Source organism: Echeneis naucrates, chromosome 6, assembly GCF_900963305.1.
Source record: "Echeneis naucrates chromosome 6, fEcheNa1.1, whole genome shotgun sequence".
Classification (NCBI taxonomy): domain Eukaryota; kingdom Metazoa; phylum Chordata; class Actinopteri; order Carangiformes; family Echeneidae; genus Echeneis; species Echeneis naucrates.
This window is the reverse complement of record NC_042516.1, coordinates 21,978,726-21,997,401: the sequence shown is the minus strand read 5'-3', so window position 1 is coordinate 21,997,401 and position 18,676 is coordinate 21,978,726. Positions and strand designations below refer to the sequence as shown.

The following is an 18,676-nucleotide window of genomic DNA, read 5'->3' as shown; positions in this document are numbered from 1 at the left end:
CTTTCATCCTCCCATTCAAAGTTAACCTGCTTTAATTCAATCCTTTTTTTTTTTTGTTGTTGTTGCAGTACAAAAGTAACATCTGGGCACATCTGCGAGGATCTGTAGCTTGAGCCAAACTTTATTACACACACACACAAAAAAAAGTTAGTGTAGCTTTACTTGAAAACAAAATTGCACTCAAATTTGATTGTTTTAACAGATTGGTCCAAAATAAAAAGAAAAAAAAAAGAAAAGCTGATTATCCCCTCACTTCAGTGTAAGTGCATCGGCTTGGTTTACGGTCAGCGCCTGTGTTTGAAACACTAAGAACCAGTTTATGTGTTTCTGAACTGTTTGTAAACAAAAAAACATTCTTCTGGCACAAACATTGTGCCTCCTTGTGTCCCTAATTCACGACAGGCCTTTCATTGTTTTGAAATTTGCTTTGGTATATTTTTAACAGTGGGGGCAAAAACAAACAACATAATTGTCAACTACTAAATTTGGGGAGGGTGTAGCTTATTTAGCTAGTTCCATTTACATGAGAAGTCACAGTTGAGCAGCGCAACAGTGATCTCTGGAATGTGTCGTAGCACCTGAAACTCTAACCTGAACAGGTTAATACGAAAGCCATCTGTCACCGACTGTGACATCGATCATCTGATTCAGTCTGTAATAACCTCCCTCTCCAGGGAAAAAAATAAAACATCTCTGTGAAAGACTCTATTGTCTTTCTGTAGAAGAAAGTCGAACACTGGGAAAAGGCAACATAGTCCAAGCAAGTACATTCCACATAACCTGAGTTATTATTCTGGGTAGTGTGGGGCAATAAAACAAGGCAATTGGGGGGAGTTGTGTGCTTTGTTATTGGTTATATGTTCTCTAAATAAAACAGCTGATAAAGGCATTTTCTGTTGAGTTTACCAAGTTTTAATTGTGTTCAGACTAGAAATGCCAAGTCCTGGATTGTAAGCGTGTTGAGTGGAGCCTCCACTTCGGTGACTGCTGGTTTCACACAAGACACTGTGCTACAAAACTCTGAAATAATAAAATTAAAAAACAAACAAAAAAAAAAAAAAAAAAAAAAACAACTACAGCCATGGCCTGGTCTTAACAAGTGCAAAGATTGTAATTAACGTAGGAAATGGTATTCCAACAGTAAGACATCCCAGTATGTCAAAAAAGCTTAAATATATGTACTCTAAATTTTAGCTCGCTGAACGATGAACAGCTAACTGGCTGATTAGGCAACATGAGAAGAACGTGTTTCTCCTAATTGTGTCTTGTCAAAGTTTTGGATTCGTCCTTTTTAAATTTCGACTCCACAGAACTGCTGGCGCTACGTAGCACAATAATTTGAGCAGTCATCACTACTTTTTTGCAAAAGAAAGCAAAGCTATTTTTGTTATGAGTGATGTCATGATACAAAGGAGAAGGCTAGGTTAGTGACAGGTGAAGGGAGGCTGTGCCCAAGGTCGAATGACCAAACCAAGTTTTTGTTTTGTTTTTTTGGTACAACAGAACAGAGCAGGACAAACACTGGAACCGAGCGGAGCGGCTTGTGCAGCAGGATGCTGGTACCTTTATCTTCATGAGCGTGTGTCATCTCTCTGGACCTTGGGCACTCTCTGCTGGCTAATGTTAGGATTAACGGAGTGCAAGGATCTTTTTTTTTGTTTGTTTTGTTTTTTTTTTTTTCTTCCTTTTAAACTTTACCACCTGACGATTTGAAATGTTTGAGTGTGGATGGTTCGGTCATGAATACCTGAGGACTAGCTGGTGAGGAGAACTTGTGCTGAGCCATCTTTCCCCACATCTGTGTCGGGGCTCTGGCTGACTGTGCTTTTGTCTGTATTTACACCTGTGCTTTTGTCGGTGCTCCAATCGGTGGAGGCCGGAAAGGTAGGTAGTGGTGCGGCGGGTAGAGCTGCAGTCACCTGAGGCCCGGGGCTCTCGTTGCCATGAATACTGGACGAAGGAGAAACGGGGGAGAACAGGGAGGAGCAGAGGAGTTTGACGGGGCAGAATGCAGAGCCCCTTGGAATGAAGTTCACCTTGTTTTTGTCCGGGCAGGAGAAAAGAGGGAAGCCTTTTGATTTTCCAGATCTGAAGGCAACAGAAGTTCAGATCAGCATTTTCCACAGTTGTATTCTGTTTATATGACATGATGCTCATCGCTTATCCCACACAGCCATTGTTTTTTCCCTCACGCCTGCCACCCACCATGCAAATCAGCTTGATCTCTTTGTTGCACCAACTCATCTAACAGGACGAGTACAGAACAGCATTTAGATGGTGAAATGAAAGAATACTTACACCAACTCCTCAAACACTTTGACCTTCTCACAGCCCTCTGGAGGTTCCCGTTTAAACATGTAGCTGTTGTTAGGCTTGGGAGAAGTGGCAAACTTGGGGAGAGGAGAACTGCAAACGCCGTCTGTAAATACAGTTAAGAGAACATTTACTCTCATATTTTATTAGTGATATTAAATGTTTTATTTAAAGTAAAATTTAAGGCCAGCTTTCAGGACCTAAACAAGTCTGAAGGTTTGATCCCTAAACAAGCTCTTAAAGTGTATAGTGTTGCAAGTGTCTGTTATTTTTCTCAGATGCATGCAGGTAGCAAATGACTGAAAGAATAATATAAGAAGTTGCCGGTTTGCAGTGAAACCAATAAAACCATTGTGCCTTTATGCAGAATGTGGAGCTGCATCCATCAAACAGTGAAGGCTCACCTTTGTCGATGTCCTCTGCAGAACAGGGGCTTCCGTCAGGGGAGTGGAGGTGGTCGGAGCTGCAGGGGCGGGGCGAGGGGCTGGAGTCGCCACTGGAAGGGGCCTGCGTGTCTGTGTCACGTGTGTCCCCGCTGTTGCTGTAGCGATGTGGAGGAAAGGGGGGGCGCCGACCATCCACCACATCCATGGCCTGTGAGGAGGAGGAGGTAATGAGAGGTCACACGTTTACATACATGGATCCAAAAATCCAAGAATGGTGTGTTTGTCTCTCTGTTTAAAGGGCAAGTGGTGAAGCAAACACCACACCAGATGGTAATACATGACAATAGATGAGCCATGTGATGTGCAGAGCATTCTGCTTTGGCACAACTGATTCAAATGGGAGAGGGGCTTGGTGCAGAGCAGGCTGTAAATCTGTACTGCTGTAATGTTTGTACGTGTCTTTAAAGTCTGTGTGTGTTTGTGACTTTCTATGAGGGGAGAGCTGCACAGCCCTGTCGGAGTTTACTGCCCCACATCAGGCAAGATTTACGAGCCCACTCGCCTCAAGAAATTGAATTCAGTGTGAGTGAGAAGATACGAGTCCTGTGACTGTATGATGCACCATGTTGTAAGCGATTTTAGAAGAGGATCGTTTGTGTGCTTGTCATAAATTTCAAGCATAGCTGAAAAATACTTTTGAGCACAGGTACATTTATGTATAATAACAGAATGGTTCCGTCCTACATCAACAAATGAGTCCAGCAGTATTAATGATTCTTGTCAGGCATTAAGTGAAACACACATTTGCATCACACAGACACTGGGTACACTTCGGAGCTGTTAAAGTGGCAGAGGTTGGGATAAAGTGAACCAGAGAGAACATTGATAAATGTGCTGCCTTTCTGGAGAGCTGATGGACAGTGATGTATCGTTATGTCTTCACCCTGCCAAGACTGAACGGCCTCAAACTGCCGGTGTGTGTTTATTGCCCTTCAGTTTGAGTCTTATTACTGAGACAGTTCAGAAGGACAGGAATTTCCAATTGTGCGTTTTGGTTTACAATATTTATCACAGACTCAAGCCTCTTCTGTTTTCACCTCATGAGAGCTGACTGAAGAATTGGGCAAAATTCTCCATTTTGATGATGGAAGAACTTTTATGCAATATGGAAGTGGCTGATTACAGTCCAAGGCCACTCACTCAAGAATAGAAATAAAAAAAAAAAAAAAAAATCAGATTATAAGTGGCTGCATTGATTTTATTAAAGCAATTTTTTACTTTTTAAAGCTACTACTGGCGATGTTTGACAATTCTTCAATTCTTTTCACAGATTGCAGCCATCAGGTGTTCGTTATGTGTCTCACTCAATTGGAATTAGGAACCTGCAATTTTCAGCTGCTGTCTACAGGATATGGCATCAACATGACAAGGAAAAAAGATGAGGGCATTACTGTGAAAAGGCAGACAGAGTAAGGTTATAGTTGTTTAGTTCTGCAGTTCACCAAGTAATTTTTAAACACTACTTGGCCCGTTGCTGGTGTGTGTACATAGCCCTACCTGTATCCCCTGCTCCCAGTCCTCTCTGATGAACACATTTTCTAGCTCGTGGTTGATTCCCTCCACACTGCTCGGCACTCTGCTTATAAGGGATTTTGGCACCGGGATTGTTGACAAGGCTGACGAAGTTCCTTTGTACTGGAAGTAAAGATAGACAAAAATCAAATACAAATGGTGGCGAATTAATATATCAAAATAATTTGCACTCAAACGTATACCCCCTCCCCTCCAAGGAAACATTAAGACAGTTTAGTTGTGCAATCACATACACAATACTGGACTTGTACTGGAGTTTGTAACACCAACATACACTTGCAATACTGAATTGTTGCTGATCCAGTTCCATGAGACACTTACTGGGTGGAGGTGTTTGGTTTAAATACATCGTGGGATTAAATGTCATAGGGAACAAAACAAAGCCATGTCTGGGATCTACCACAGATGGGACATAGCATTCCACTGTTTACATTAATTTTCCCACAGAGGTTGATGTACCATTGCTGGGCATCTGTTAATGAATGAACTCCAAACAAGGACAGCACTGGGCATGCCCAGACATGCCCCCCCACCCTCCTCTTCAGACACAGCTGGTCAGAAGACCTTCTTAGTTGAATGCTGTGCAACATATATCATCATAAACTTTTGAGTCGTTGGACAAATATACAACTTCACACTACACCTGTACCTGTACACTATTCCTCAAACAGTGTTGTTGAAAGATTTATAACAATGAAGCAGAAGCTAATATAGCAAATGATTAAGTTATGATCTAAAACTGTTAATCAAGTGGTGTAGACGGCCAGCTTGCTTAACCCTTGTATGTTCATATTCTCTTATCTTCAGCAGTTGTGATACGGTTTGGTGGCTGCTAAGCTACCTTATCATATCACTGTTGTCAGGGCATCACCAAAGTCAGGGTTAGTTAATGTTTTCACCAGAAAAGGAGCATGCTGGTGATTCTGTTTAGCAGGGCAAGTACACTGACATGAATAACTCACCTGAGGTTGGCAGACACTGCTGTGCTGAGCCTGTTGTGGCAGCTGCAGTGAGCTCTGCTCCCTGTCTTTATTCTGCCGGCTGACCTGTTTGCTGCGCTGCAGCTGCAGTCTCAGTTTAGCAATCTGCTGGAAGAAAAGTGACACAATTTCAGCAAATGACTGCTCACAATCCCATGTCACGGAGGCAGTATTTCTGTCAACATGTGCATATGAATCTCCCCCTTTCTGACAAATGAAACCAGCAGGCGATAAGCATACTTGATTCCCTGTCAGATTGCAGCTGACAATTATTTTTATGCTCAATTCGTCTGTCAATCATAATAAGTTGCAGTTCAAGTGCGTAGTGCTTAATAATATCTTTAACAATTAACTGACTCTGGAAAAAGTATGTGATTGATCAATGTAAAATAAGGTTGTATGGAAATAATTTTATGGCTCTGAACTAAATAACAGTGTTATGTTGAATATTTTCTTTCATTGATGCACTGCTCTACTTTTAAGTTTTCTGTGACAAAACAAGAAAAAGCCACCCTGTCAATCATAATTCCCAATAAATACTGTTGGGCTTTTACACGTTATATGTGCTACTGTGTATAGTATAATGCCTATGATTAGTCATGTATGTCCAATAATGAAACAACTAAGGTCACTGGGTGTTTCTGGACGTGGCCCAGTCTGAGCCTAAAAACAGGATACCCTTTGTAAGGCTAACAGACGCAGTTGTACTGTGCAGACAAAGGTGTGGTCTTCAATGCTGATCTTGTAATCCTGGCAACACAGTCAACAAAGAGACTCGCTCTTTTTTCATAAATGTCCTCCCACACATGTAATGGCAGAGGTTAGGGAGCTAGAGTACAGTTCACTACATTCATTGAGTGACCGCAACAGTTGATAATGACAAGTCCAGGCAATCCTAACATAATCTCAGAGGATGAGAACGAGGTTTTCCTGTCAGGGGTATGATATTGATTGTGCAGGCCATGAGCCTGTTTTTGTTTGTAGAAAACTGGACTCCGGAGTAGCAACATTTTTATTTATGAAATATGACTCGATAAAAATCTGATTTTAATGGGATCACACTGACATGACTCCATAGCTGGGAAATGCATTACATGTGTCTCTTGTGGCTGTATTTATCATTACTTTCTTTTTCGCTTTTACAGCTGTTGACAATGCTGAAGTGTAATCTGACAAATGGTATTTTAAATCCACCACACATCCAATTCAGTTTACAAGAAAAACTTCAACACTGCCATATCTCAACTTACCATCTTAACAGAAATTTGAATAAGCTCTGTCATGTGATATAGCACACTTGTTTCCTACTGTACCAGTGCTATTAAGTTATTACAATGCTAGAGATTTAACAATAAAATATACAAATGTAAATCTGCAAGCTGGACTTTAAGTGCAGCTAAAATAGCTTTCTGAGAGTATAAAGGTTTTAAATTTAAATTTTTTTCTTTGCATGTGTCAACACCTTCAAACTATTATTATGTCTACCATGTCACAGGAGAAAAGCAACAGCCATTGTGAAGTTCTGAAGCAACATGAGTTACCCAGAGTCACTTCACTCAGAGCAAGTTGAGGAGGCAACAATATGGCTGTTTCACCCTTGAAGGGAGCTCAAGTACTGTCTCTCAAAAACAACAGGCCATAATGAGATGCGAGGGTGCAGTTGAATGGGAAACAGAGGGGAGAAGGAGGTTAAATTTAGACTGCGGTCTGGAAAGCTGGAGACCTAATAGCTCCATGTGGTCGGTTGGTTGGCCACCAAGTCCGGCAAATAGAGAGGAGTGGAAACCAAGCTTAAGGAGCATAATATTTAGGCTGACCTCAGACCCTGACAAATAAAACACATTTGAGTAAATGCAACAGACCTCAAAAATGACAAAAACATGCCCTTTGATATGGCTGTGTGAATGTTGTAAGCAAGTTAAAGAATTGCTTTAGAGCCATGATGCTGTATTAGTCCACTGTCTGTGGTGGCTGATGTCAGAAGCAGCTTTGACTTGGGTGACTACGGGTAACGCTGGTGAAACTACCTCTTTAAGGTGGTCTGCGCTGCCCCAGGAGGCTGACCGCTGGTGAGGACTTCCCTGTTCTGCTCCTTCGTCGATCCAGAGACCTGGAGTCTGAAACACAGGACCAAAAACGCTGACTTAACTGCACACAGCTCAAGTTAATGATATATGCTCCACATGTTCTGTGGCCAAATCTTATGTTACACATTCATTCAAAGACAAGTTTCCATAGTGTTTGTTTTTGTTTTCTTTATAAACCATTTTACATCAACTGAAATATTAAATATATATCCATCTTGAGTTAAATGTCTAATGAAATCCTTACTTTATCCCCAATGTGAAATTAATAAATACACATATATAAAATCAAATACATATATTTTATGAACATTCAAAACTACACTTTTGCTATCCTATAGTAAAAGAAATTAAAAGCTTACTCAAACTTCTCTTACAAACTTGTGATACCACCCCCCCCCCCCAAAAAAAAAAAAACAAACAAAAAAAAAAAACCTGAATAGCTGATACAATCCTTTACTGTGTAGTCACTGAAAATGTGGAAATCAACAAAATACCTAAAATGTATATTGTTTGGATAAGCAGTTGAGAATGATGTGGGTGAAAGCAGTAATGAGAGCCGTGTGTTCAGAAGTAAAGCTGAAATGTGGAATCAATGAAGATGAGGAAAACAGTCATGAGATACCATCCCCGAGGAAAGAACTACATTCAACAGGAAAAACAAAACTTCCAGCATGTTTGATTGTTTCCATTAGTGAGTCAGGTTAAGATAAATACATCTCTGGCAGGCATTAAAAAACTATTTTTGTCTGCGGGTTGAACCAACTGATGCTTTCCAAAATCCACCAGCCATAATCATCATTTAACAAGTGAAACATAGCTTGAGAAAATAATTACAGGGGTACTAAATAATATATGTTTACCTGCCAAGAAGACATATTTGCCAGCCACAGGTGACATTTACAAGGACTTAATGAGCAGCTGGAGTTAGATCCCACCTTGGGAGTTTACCTTTCACCTTCAGTTGTGAAAGACTACAAATTTATGACTAACTGCAGGCCACGTACAGTACTTACATGTACAGATCAATTCAAGACTTATACCGTTCAACTGAGAAATTTTGCAAGTGGTCAGTACGTTAGTCAGAAAACATCTGATATAGGAGACTTTCACTAGCAGAGGCAGCATAGAGGCAGTTCTGTCCTTTAGACCTGCCCTGCATAAACAAGGAAACGGTTAAGTTATGTAAATATATGCAAAAACAGAAACAGACTGAGGATGTTTCATAGGGTAGTCTGAAACCACACACTTCCCCCTGATTATGCATATCAACAGTGCCTCTGGTCCTCAAACAAATCCTTAAACAGCTGACATTTTTGGGTTAGCACAGTAGTACCAAACATCTTAAAATGTCAATGTCTTCACACTGTCTTATGTCTGACCCCACGCCAACAGAAAAACCTCAATGTCTCTCCAACTAACGCACAAGCCGTGCCCTATGATATGGAATATCACGCTGTGAATAATGAGGAACACCCGTGAAGCCATTTGCACTGGCCTTGCTGGCGCTGGTTTCCCCCAGAAAAGGACAGCGAATTAAATGGGTGCTTGTGCTCTCATAAAAGGGACTACTGTGCTTGGCCACGCTGGACGGCAGATGTGTAGCTAGCCTTTAGCATTAACATTTTGTGCATGGCCTATGAAATGGCCTCTGCTGTTTGATGCCTCTGCCAAACATTAAGACTTGATGCTGCAGCCTAATCTTGTTCATACAGAATACAGATTCCTGTAAAAGGGCAGATGGGCTTTATGGAGCTATGAAGTTTGCTGTTGAAGAAAAACTAAGCTCTCACAGATGTTTAATATTATTAACAAGGCATGCTAGCCTTGCTACTTGTGTCTCAATGTGAAATGATTCTATTTGGCACTGAGTAATATGTACAGGTTTTAATAGAGCTGCACTTGCTTTATCCATCCAAAGAGCAAATGGAGGGGTTCACCGTTCGGACAAAGTGAAAGTGTTATATTTCACCTTACAATTCAGCAAGCAGTTCCAAGTGATATTTTCCATCAACTCCAGGAAGTGTTAAACTTTTATGAGCATTCAAGAAAATGTATCCCTTTTTTTCTTGTTTTGGTTTTGTTTTGAATAACAATCGTCTCTGTTAAAAGTGATGACAGATATTTACAGAATACAGAGAACTAATTTTCACTCAAGGAGGAGAGTTTAGCCTCAGACTGGTACTTTAGTTGTTTGCATTTTAGCCTGCATTTTTAAACAAATATCAGCTTGTGGGTTTTAAAGTTCATTCCAAAACAGTTACTTGTTCAGATACAGAGGGGTCATTAGTCCATGCAAATTACTTTTAAAATATCAACAGGCCACTGCTGTCAAGACAGGAGTCATGTTTCTATTCCCTTTTTATTGAGGATATGTCAGTTCAAACAGAAACTTAATATTCCACCAGTTAAAACAGGGCAGTTAGAAATACTGCAGGCTATCTGTCTTTATAATCCATGTTCCCTAAAAAGCAAATTGTCTAACAAGAACACCCACCTTTATTTACTTCAGAGGCCCCTTTATCATTGCTAGTTCTTGAACCTCTGGTCTGTGTTGTGTGCTTTGTAGACTTGTATGCCAGGTGTCATGTGTGATAATGTACTGCTGTACAGATAAAACTGTGTTACCATAGCCTGCAGCTTGCTTCCCATTATGATTCCCACCCAAAGGGTTACAAGCAGGCAACATCCTCAAGAATCCAGCTCTGTTCCAAAGCAGGAAATAATGACTGAGCTTCAATAGAACTGCTGTGGAATTTGTGCTGTGTGCTTGTGTTTGTTTAGACTGCACGTTGAGACATGTGAGCAGAGTGCCACTGCTATAGTATAGTGGGGTTTAGAGATGAGAACATAGATTTTTATTTAGCGAGTTTCTGATATGCACAATAACAAATACACTGAGCATCTCTGAAAGGCCTTGTTTCTTTGCTTGTTACTGTTTCAAACTCCAATAATCCATATTCAAATAAATCAATAATAGAATATACACCTAAATTTAAATTAAGATCATGTGAGTAAAATATAGGGCATTAGGATGAATTGTGTCACACTGCATAGAGTAAGTTGGATGTCTGGCAATGTCATAACATCATTAATTTGTAGCCAACATGTGATATCACTGGTCAGCACCACAAAACATTTTCAGGGATAATATCATTTTATATTCTGAACCAATAATGAAATTGTTTAAGCAGATTCACAGTGAAAACCAGCCGACTATTTTACGTTGTTGGTCTCTCTGCTATGTTTTTCAGATTACAAATACAGACCACTGATTAGGTATTTCCTCTCACAGGCACAGAATGTATACATGTCAGTGGTCAGCTGGCTGTCGACAGCAGCTTTTGTCTTCTGTTCGGGAGCAACTTTTAACAGAAGACATGAGGCAGTGCACACTGTTTGATCAGACTGCCTTTGTCGGTGGTAGTTCTTTGAGGTCGGCTTGGCGTGTTAGGGCCCTAATCTTCATACAGACGTTCTGTGTTCTGTAACCACAGGGCCTAGGGCACACAGACCTATCCCGGAACAGTGATTAGCATATGTATGGGCCCTCTGCTCCTCAACTCCCACACAAAAGGCAGGCAGGCCGTGCAGCCACGAGGGCCAGGTGGTAAGCAGTGGGATTTCTCCTCGCCTCAGCCATAGCCAGAGGGACAGGTGCAAACAACTTCACCTCCATGCAGGGCTACATTACAGCTCAAAAGGAGAGGCTGTCTTGAACTTTTGCAATGCACAACAAAAGAAGCTAGAGATCTTTTGTCTGCAGCTTTCTGCTGTTGTTGTCTTATAAAAAGAGCTGGACCCAGGCATAGCTTGTTAACAGGAAATGGTCTCCGACTATCCTTGGGGGAGTTTGTGCATTTAATCGCTCAAGGATCGTCAAGTGTGTCACACTCTCCCACATCATTACAACATAGCCAAATGTTTTTGATCGAAAATTTCCACAGCTATGAGAGACAAATTTCTTCACACAATGTTCATTTCATTCAGCCTTCAATCAGATCTTTGCTGATAATGGCTGGGAAACAGAGTCAAGGCCATGTCATCATTAAGCACAAGCAAATATCACAATGTGCCAAAGAAACGGTGGGGAGGTATCCAAGACCAACTGCATACTTGTGCCCAGACCTGTGTTTTAACATTTTCAAGACATAATAATTATCAAATTGATTTTCCATATTTCTGGGGCTGAACAGGAACCCTGTAATTAGAGGTGTTTACTCTGCATACAGCCACTTCAAGAAACTTTGCTAGGCCCTCTTACCACTTCCTCAGCCTACACACAAAGAAATGAAGCCCATGTAAATGAGGCTTGGCGGTGTTCATTCAGACACATGAAAGCCTTCTGTTAGCAAAGAGAGACCAGCCCTTCTCATGATCATACATATTCAATATTCTTTCATAACAGAGACCCAATCCAAACCTACAACCCCCAAGAAATTGAGCTCTGCACTGAACCGTCAGTCACATGGCAAGATTAGTGAGTGATCACGTGTGGGGCTACTATGGTCAAGCACAACATGAAATCCATACATGGACCTTATGAAGTATTATAATGTATTAAAATTTGGTGCCTGAAAGGCTATTAGACCTGTGTTGGCACTAATAGAAAATGTTTGGCCAGAGTCAGTCAGTGGGTCTCCTTGACCAGCCACTGTGACAGAAACCAGAATTAACTTTGGTCCTAGCTGGCATTAGTTTGTATGAGTGAGCTAGTTATTGGGAATTTATCAGAGAGTTTGGCCAATACAGCTTTAAAATGATATCATAATATCTTCCGGTATGTTTGATGTCAAATTTTGAACTAATCTCGACTCAAAAAAAAAAAAAAAAACTGCCGCTAACTCTCTATGACTTCAGACATGAATATGACTGACTTTAATCAGTTACTGCCACCTGCTGAGTTGATGTAGACAAATCCAGACAGAAAAGGAAAGGAAAAGGAATAAGAAACAGGGGTAATGTAGTATGCACCTCCTGCTATCAGGGCACCACGTCTGAAGGTTGATCTTATCAAGCCACCCGCACATGACCAAAGTTTTTTCATTTTTGGTACCAATCTCCTTCTCCTTTCACGTTCTATAAATACACTAACATGTCAGATGTTGATCCTGATATTGCAATGTGGAAGGAGCCATTTCAGATGCCAAAGGTTGCAGAAAATCTCATAATTTTCCCCATGTGACTGGCAGATGAAGTTTAAAGCTTGGATCAGCATTAAACCCTCTCGGCAAATTCATCAAAAGCTGCTGCATCAGAAAACATCTGGCTCATTGATAAAAAGTCAAAGGTATAAGAATATGCACATAAAAATGCTCGAGGAGACATCAACTCCAAAGGTGTATTTCTGCACCGAACATCTCATTAACAGAGCTGGTAAAAGCTAAAGACTACAGCGTTGACAAAACAATCTGTAGCTGTACTTTTGAGTACAGCAATTTTTGTTCCCTGAATTCAAATTGACTATTGCCACATAACAAGAGTAGCCAATCCTCATGGGTAATGTACAAATGTATTTAATACAAATGATGAAGGGAAACATTCCCCAGAAGCAGCTGTTCTACCCACTTCATTCTATTATTAAAAGACATGACAGCCTGACATTATGGTCAAGACAGGATTGCCTGAATGGTACATACCTGTGTGGCTTTGTCTTTCATACACGAAGGGTAGGGGCCATGGGAGTCACGTGGCCACTGGCCGGTGAGGTATGGCCCTGTGATGGCATCCAGGGAAGAAGTCCGCCGGATGGCACTGGAACTCCGCACCTGCAACTTGGATCTTTCTGCTGCAAAATTGGGAAAAATAAAGAAACACCATGAGGTAAAGATGCATGTATACTCATGCTTCATCAGTAAGATTCCCAGAAACCCGTAGGATCTTTCACATTTGCTATGCCAATTTTGCAATTGTGTCAATAAGGATAGGTTCATCATACACTATAAAAAATGTCACTGTGTAAAAAATCCCTCACTGCAAATGAGTAGCTAAACACTGGGAGCCATATTATGAGTGGCTCAGTGAAAATAATGGTTTACATATTTGGCAAAATGTAATAGCCTTTTACCTGGACTAAAGATCAAATACATTAAAACAAGAATAAATCAAAGTAAGCTTCCTTGGAGTGTTATATCAATAATGTAGTAGGAGCACAAAAGCTAGCAACTTCACATTACATAGATCCATATCTATTTTTGGCAATTAGTTGGTATTCAGGTCGCTGGCAGACAAAATCTCCCCCAATACATTAAAAGCTTCACTTCAACCTCAAATCTGTTAATTGCAGCATTTTAAATTGTTTTATTACATCCAAATCTTTCCCAACAATCTCCTCTAGTTGCATGTGCGAATTTTCTAATCTCACAAGTATTAGTGCAGAGCAGAAAAGGCTTGAGAGCTGAGGCCTGAAGCAAATGTAAATGGCTCAGCAGGAGTATCTGATGTTATGAGCCGTCTGCTGCAAGCCAGAGCAGTTAAGCACACACCACCCACATAAGGGCTCATAAACAACCACACCACAATGCACATCAATACTGCCTGCATCCACTCAACATTCCTGCAGTGAAAAACTGTTTTTTAAAAAAAGAGGAAAAACAAAACATGCAAACACAAAGGCATTAGCATGAGAGCAGCACTGAGAACTGGATTAAATATATTAGCCTCTTTTGCAATTTGTGTGATCATCGAGAGTCAGTGAAAGTTTCTCCATTTCTCTATCAAACACAGGCTAAAGGAATAGAATGATCAACAGGAAATATGCCCATTTGCTCTATTCCTTGTCAGGGTAGGCTAAAGCTGAGGCCTTTCCAACATGACCACACAAACACACACAGACTAAACTATCTACATGAGGCACCCCTCTCCAAGCAGAACTACACAGCCATTCATTGTTGTTCTTTGTTCATAGAATACACAGGCCTACCCACCCAAAGGTATTGCCTAAGTAAGCTTACTGGGCTACAGTAAAATTCCCTGAAGCATTGTAGACAAAGGAAGCAGGCTAAATTTCCATCAATATTGATATAGGCCAAGCCAGTGCTCTCAGAACCAGGATTGTGGTTATTTTCCATCGTCTCCCCATTTGCCAGACTAGAATAATCTCCTGATGAGAAAAAAGAAACAGTGTGAGAGAAGCCAAGACATCAAAGCAGTCCATCTGTCGATTTCAGGGAGAAGTGAGTGGTGTCTATGATATTAGAGAAATATTTTCAGGCTGAATTTTAATAGGAACTTTCCTTCACTGGCCATTGGGCAAGCTGTGAAAAAACGCCACACTTCCGGGGTTGAATAGGTTGTTTATTAATTTTAAGGCAGAAGTAAATGTGAAAGAATAAATAAATAAATCAATAAACCATGACATAACAAGAGTTTCCTGTAGATTTTTATAAGGTTGCCTGACACTGGCTGAGAGGAAAATTCAGGAAAATGTAGCTCGATCTTGGGAGCACAGAGAAAAGTCACTGCACTTCTGGTATTTCAGAACTGCTCATTTAAATGGCATTTAATGCAACCTGGTTCACTTCAACTGGAATAGTGTAATTGCTCACGTTACTTACACAAAACTATGTGTAACTAAACAATATCTGCTTCTACTGATGCCATCTGTTGATATTTAATAATGATTAGCTAGTAATACATATTATTCGCAAATTGGATTAGTACTGTGATGAGTGCTGAATCAGTTACTTGATCGGCATCCATCTTAAAAATGTATTGTGATTTTACAAACCAAAAAAATATATAATATATTTTATATATTATATATAATAATAATAATAATAATAATAATAATAATAATAATAATAATAATAATAATAATAATAATTTATAGTTCCAGTGTTTTAAATGTAAAAATTTAGAACTTGTCTTAGTGACATGATAGTAAACTGGAAACATTTGGGTTATGGATCACTTAAGGACAAACAAAAAAAACCTTTTTGAGACTTTAAGAGACTCCTGCTGCAGTCTGAGTTTCTGACATTTCGTGGACAAACAAAAATCATGAAATCCAAAATAAATAGTCAAGAGATTAACTTGTAATGAAAACAATTGTTTGTTTCAGTCCTAAATGATTATTAGATTATGATCTGCAACATTACTCATTATGTCATAAACTACTGATACACCATGTAGAGTTATTGTGTTACTACTTATGATACTATGAAGTGCTATACTACAAACATAGCTAATAAACTTTGTCAAACATTGTCATAAAGTCGCACCTGGTTGAAGGGAAGAGATCTCATCCACAAAACTATCCTGCAGTTCAAAGTTCAACAATAATCTAAATCAGTTGTTGAAGTTAAAAACTGTGTTATTTGCAAGTAAATATTTTGAGCAGGCATAATCTTTCACAAAATATGAATGACAATATTAATTTTGGCCATAATGTATCAACATTATGAGTTTCAACATCTGTCCCTCAGTTGGTCAGGAAATTGCTCGTTAGCTTTACTAGCATCTCTCAGTGAGTCGTGTGAGTAACTTACATAACACATCAGCTTAGACTTGGTTTAATGTACTTGAATGGATGAGAAAACGATGTTACCATTGCCAAGAGAGACGTCTTTGGTAAATGAACAATGATAAATGAAAAATCTTAACATTGCATCAAAGTTACACTTGAACTCACAGACTACTCAGTGTGTAGCTGTACCCGGCATGCTGATAAAATTGCAGAAAACCCAGTACTGTTCCACCAGAGTCAGTTCATTCAGACAACGTGCTCATTTTCCTATTTGGTCCTACTCTGCACTTTGAATGGGTGACAATGAAGCAGGCCTGTTTCAGCACAGCTGGCACTTTGACACTGAGTGGGACTTTCATTGTTGGGACAATATGGTAAAAGACTGATGTCATGCTGGTGAACCCAAAAGGTCACGGTGTAGAATATAATTCTCTTTACTCTGCCCTTGATATTCGAGCCAAAATCGGAGCTGATTAAACACCAGCAAAGTCCATTACCAAAAATACATTGTCTGGCACCAACAGTCATGATACTGTAGGGCACTTTGGCCTGAATTTTCCACCAAATGGCAAGCATTATGTCTGTGAGTGGGTTCAAAGTACTATGGTGAATGGTAAATTACAAGTGCAGAGCCCACAGCTTCCATCACATCAAGCTAGACTGCTGTGATGAAAGATTAAGATGACTAAATTATGCTCACTTTGCAATACTTGTTTGTTTCCTGAGAGATGCACGATAATTGGCGTTTCTGCCTGCTAGTCGCTACCAACCCCACATTGATATGATCATAGTCGTCTGCTGAGACCTCTCACATTTGTTTGGACTGTGGGGTCACAGCCATGAAGGAGGGTCAAGTCTCCATCATCGCTGGTGACATGGGACACTGGCCTGGAGTAGAGGTCATCTCTTTTGGAGGACAGAGGTATGCATGGCATGTAGCAGGGTGGGAAATCAACACCGACTGCAAGCCAAACACGGGTGGAACTTGTCATGCCTGGCAAGTCTGCCTACTTAGTTATTGTACAACAGACTACATTTCCTGTATAACACTGTACACTGGCCAAGGTTGGAAGTCACCTCATTCAAAGAAAAAACTGAGGAATGTGAAAAATCTCACAAACAGAATTCCACACACAACTCCACAATAACCAGAATGCTGCACCACGACAGGAGTGGTAAGCAGTAATATATATATATATATATATAGCATAACTGAATTTATGCTGATTCAGAAACCAGCCACTGAGGTTGAACAGAACTGAAATTACACTCTTTTTGTCTCCAGATACTGGAAAGCAAAGCTGTATTCACACACTTTCATATCACAACAAGCTTTAAGCACTTGCCAGATGCTGTGTGGTTATGGCTGTTTTGTACAGAAAACACAGGGTTCCCAAAAATGCTGGATTTTACTGGATTCTGACCTCTGAAAGGCTACAGCTACTAGTCAAAAAAAAAAAGAAGAAAAAAAAAAAAATCAGCCACGATGTCAATATTTGGCAGCAGAAGCTGTCACATTAATATGATTTAGTGAAGCACTGGAATATGCTGATTTAGTGCTGCCTGCCTCATGTCCTCCCTCAGTTGGTCTTAGGAGCAGCTGAGCATGACATGAAACGACACAGCACTTGCCTCCATGTGGAAGGCAACATGGTGGAACTCAGCATATGGTCTGAATCTGCACTGTGTGCTGTACGTACGGTGCCAGGTCAGACTAGGCAACACCTGACCGTTCACTCAGCACTGCTCCTACTGGGACCAACGTGGCCCCTTTTTACAACTGAAAGCTTGCCTTTCTGCCAATTCTCTCCCCCTCTCCCCGCCTCTCCTGTCAAAAGTCCATAGGAAGTAAAACAGCCAATAGTGCACTGTATTCTCTTTATGAGTGCCCAATTGTGTAAGTGGATGATAGGCTACGTAGTTAATGCATCAACCTACTTTCAATCAAATGCCAACTTTGTCATAGGTCACCCCCTCCCTCTTTCACTCATGTGGCTTTTTGACGCAATTTTGGACAATCATAAAATCAGTTATAACTGTATGACACGAACTGGGGGACATCATGACAGATGATCAGTGGACAACAGCACGTGGCGACATGGCATTTCTTCACCTAATTGAGGCAAAACTGTTTGAAAGATATTATTATTATTATTATTTTTTATCTTTACCTCTGGAAACTGGAGAGTCGGGGGGGCAGGAGGAGTCTCTGCTTTCGGGGGACAATCTTTGCTTTGCATTTGCACTTCCTGAACTGAGCGTCGGGCTGGTGGGGGGGCTGGAGCCTCGGCTGTTCGTGGCTCCTCCGTAGAGACTCGGGTTAGGGTTAGCCCGGGTCGGGCTGCTCTGCCCCGCACGGAGGAGCTGGTAGGGCACGGTGGCGCGGATGGGGTGCAGACGGCAGCCGCTGCCGCCGCTGAACGAGCCGGGGGAGCCGGCGTTGCTGCGTCTCACCCTCGGCTGCTGGAGCGAGTTGCTGGGGGCTGACATCCTCCGAAACTGGGTGTTATTCCTAACAGCAGTGAGAAAGACGCACTGCCAGAAAGTTGCTGCTTCTGTTGAAGAAGAAGGAGAAGAAGAAACGGAGGATGGTAAAACAAACATTAGCTTGTTAGCTTAAAAAAAAAACAACAAAAAAAAAAAAACGTTAGCTTCCTTTTTTTATTTCAACTCATGCGCTCGAGGCGAAAAAAAGGGGCTATTTTTTTAAAAAAACTTACCTCTAAGACGCTAACACATGCCGCTGTAAGGTGTACTCTTCGCATTAATGACTTTAAAAGTCGTTTTTGGACACTTATTTGACGGTTTTATTCCTGTTTTCCTACTCCGGCTCCGTCCTCCCCATCACGTCCA

At 40.8% G+C, this 18,676-nt stretch overlaps 1 protein-coding gene across 2 annotated transcripts; it reads right to left on the bottom strand.

Moving 5' to 3' along the window:
* Positions 1-1,646: 1,646 nt before the first annotated feature.
* Positions 1,647-18,676, bottom strand: glcci1b (glucocorticoid induced 1b). 2 transcript variants are annotated; one of them, XM_029503689.1, is made up of 9 exons: positions 18,544-18,676; positions 17,995-18,378; positions 12,996-13,144; positions 7,300-7,389; positions 5,255-5,380; positions 4,257-4,394; positions 2,718-2,907; positions 2,299-2,419; positions 1,647-2,088 (listed from the first exon to the last, which is right to left on the bottom strand). In XM_029503689.1, the coding sequence occupies exons 2-9, from the start codon at positions 18,311-18,313 to the stop codon at positions 1,755-1,757; spliced, it is 1,467 nt and encodes a 488-aa protein (XP_029359549.1). In that variant the 5' UTR covers positions 18,314-18,378; positions 18,544-18,676; the 3' UTR covers positions 1,647-1,754. The 2 variants fall into 2 exon arrangements, with proteins under 2 accessions (XP_029359549.1, XP_029359550.1); XM_029503690.1 differs by having other exon boundaries at positions 5,255-5,377.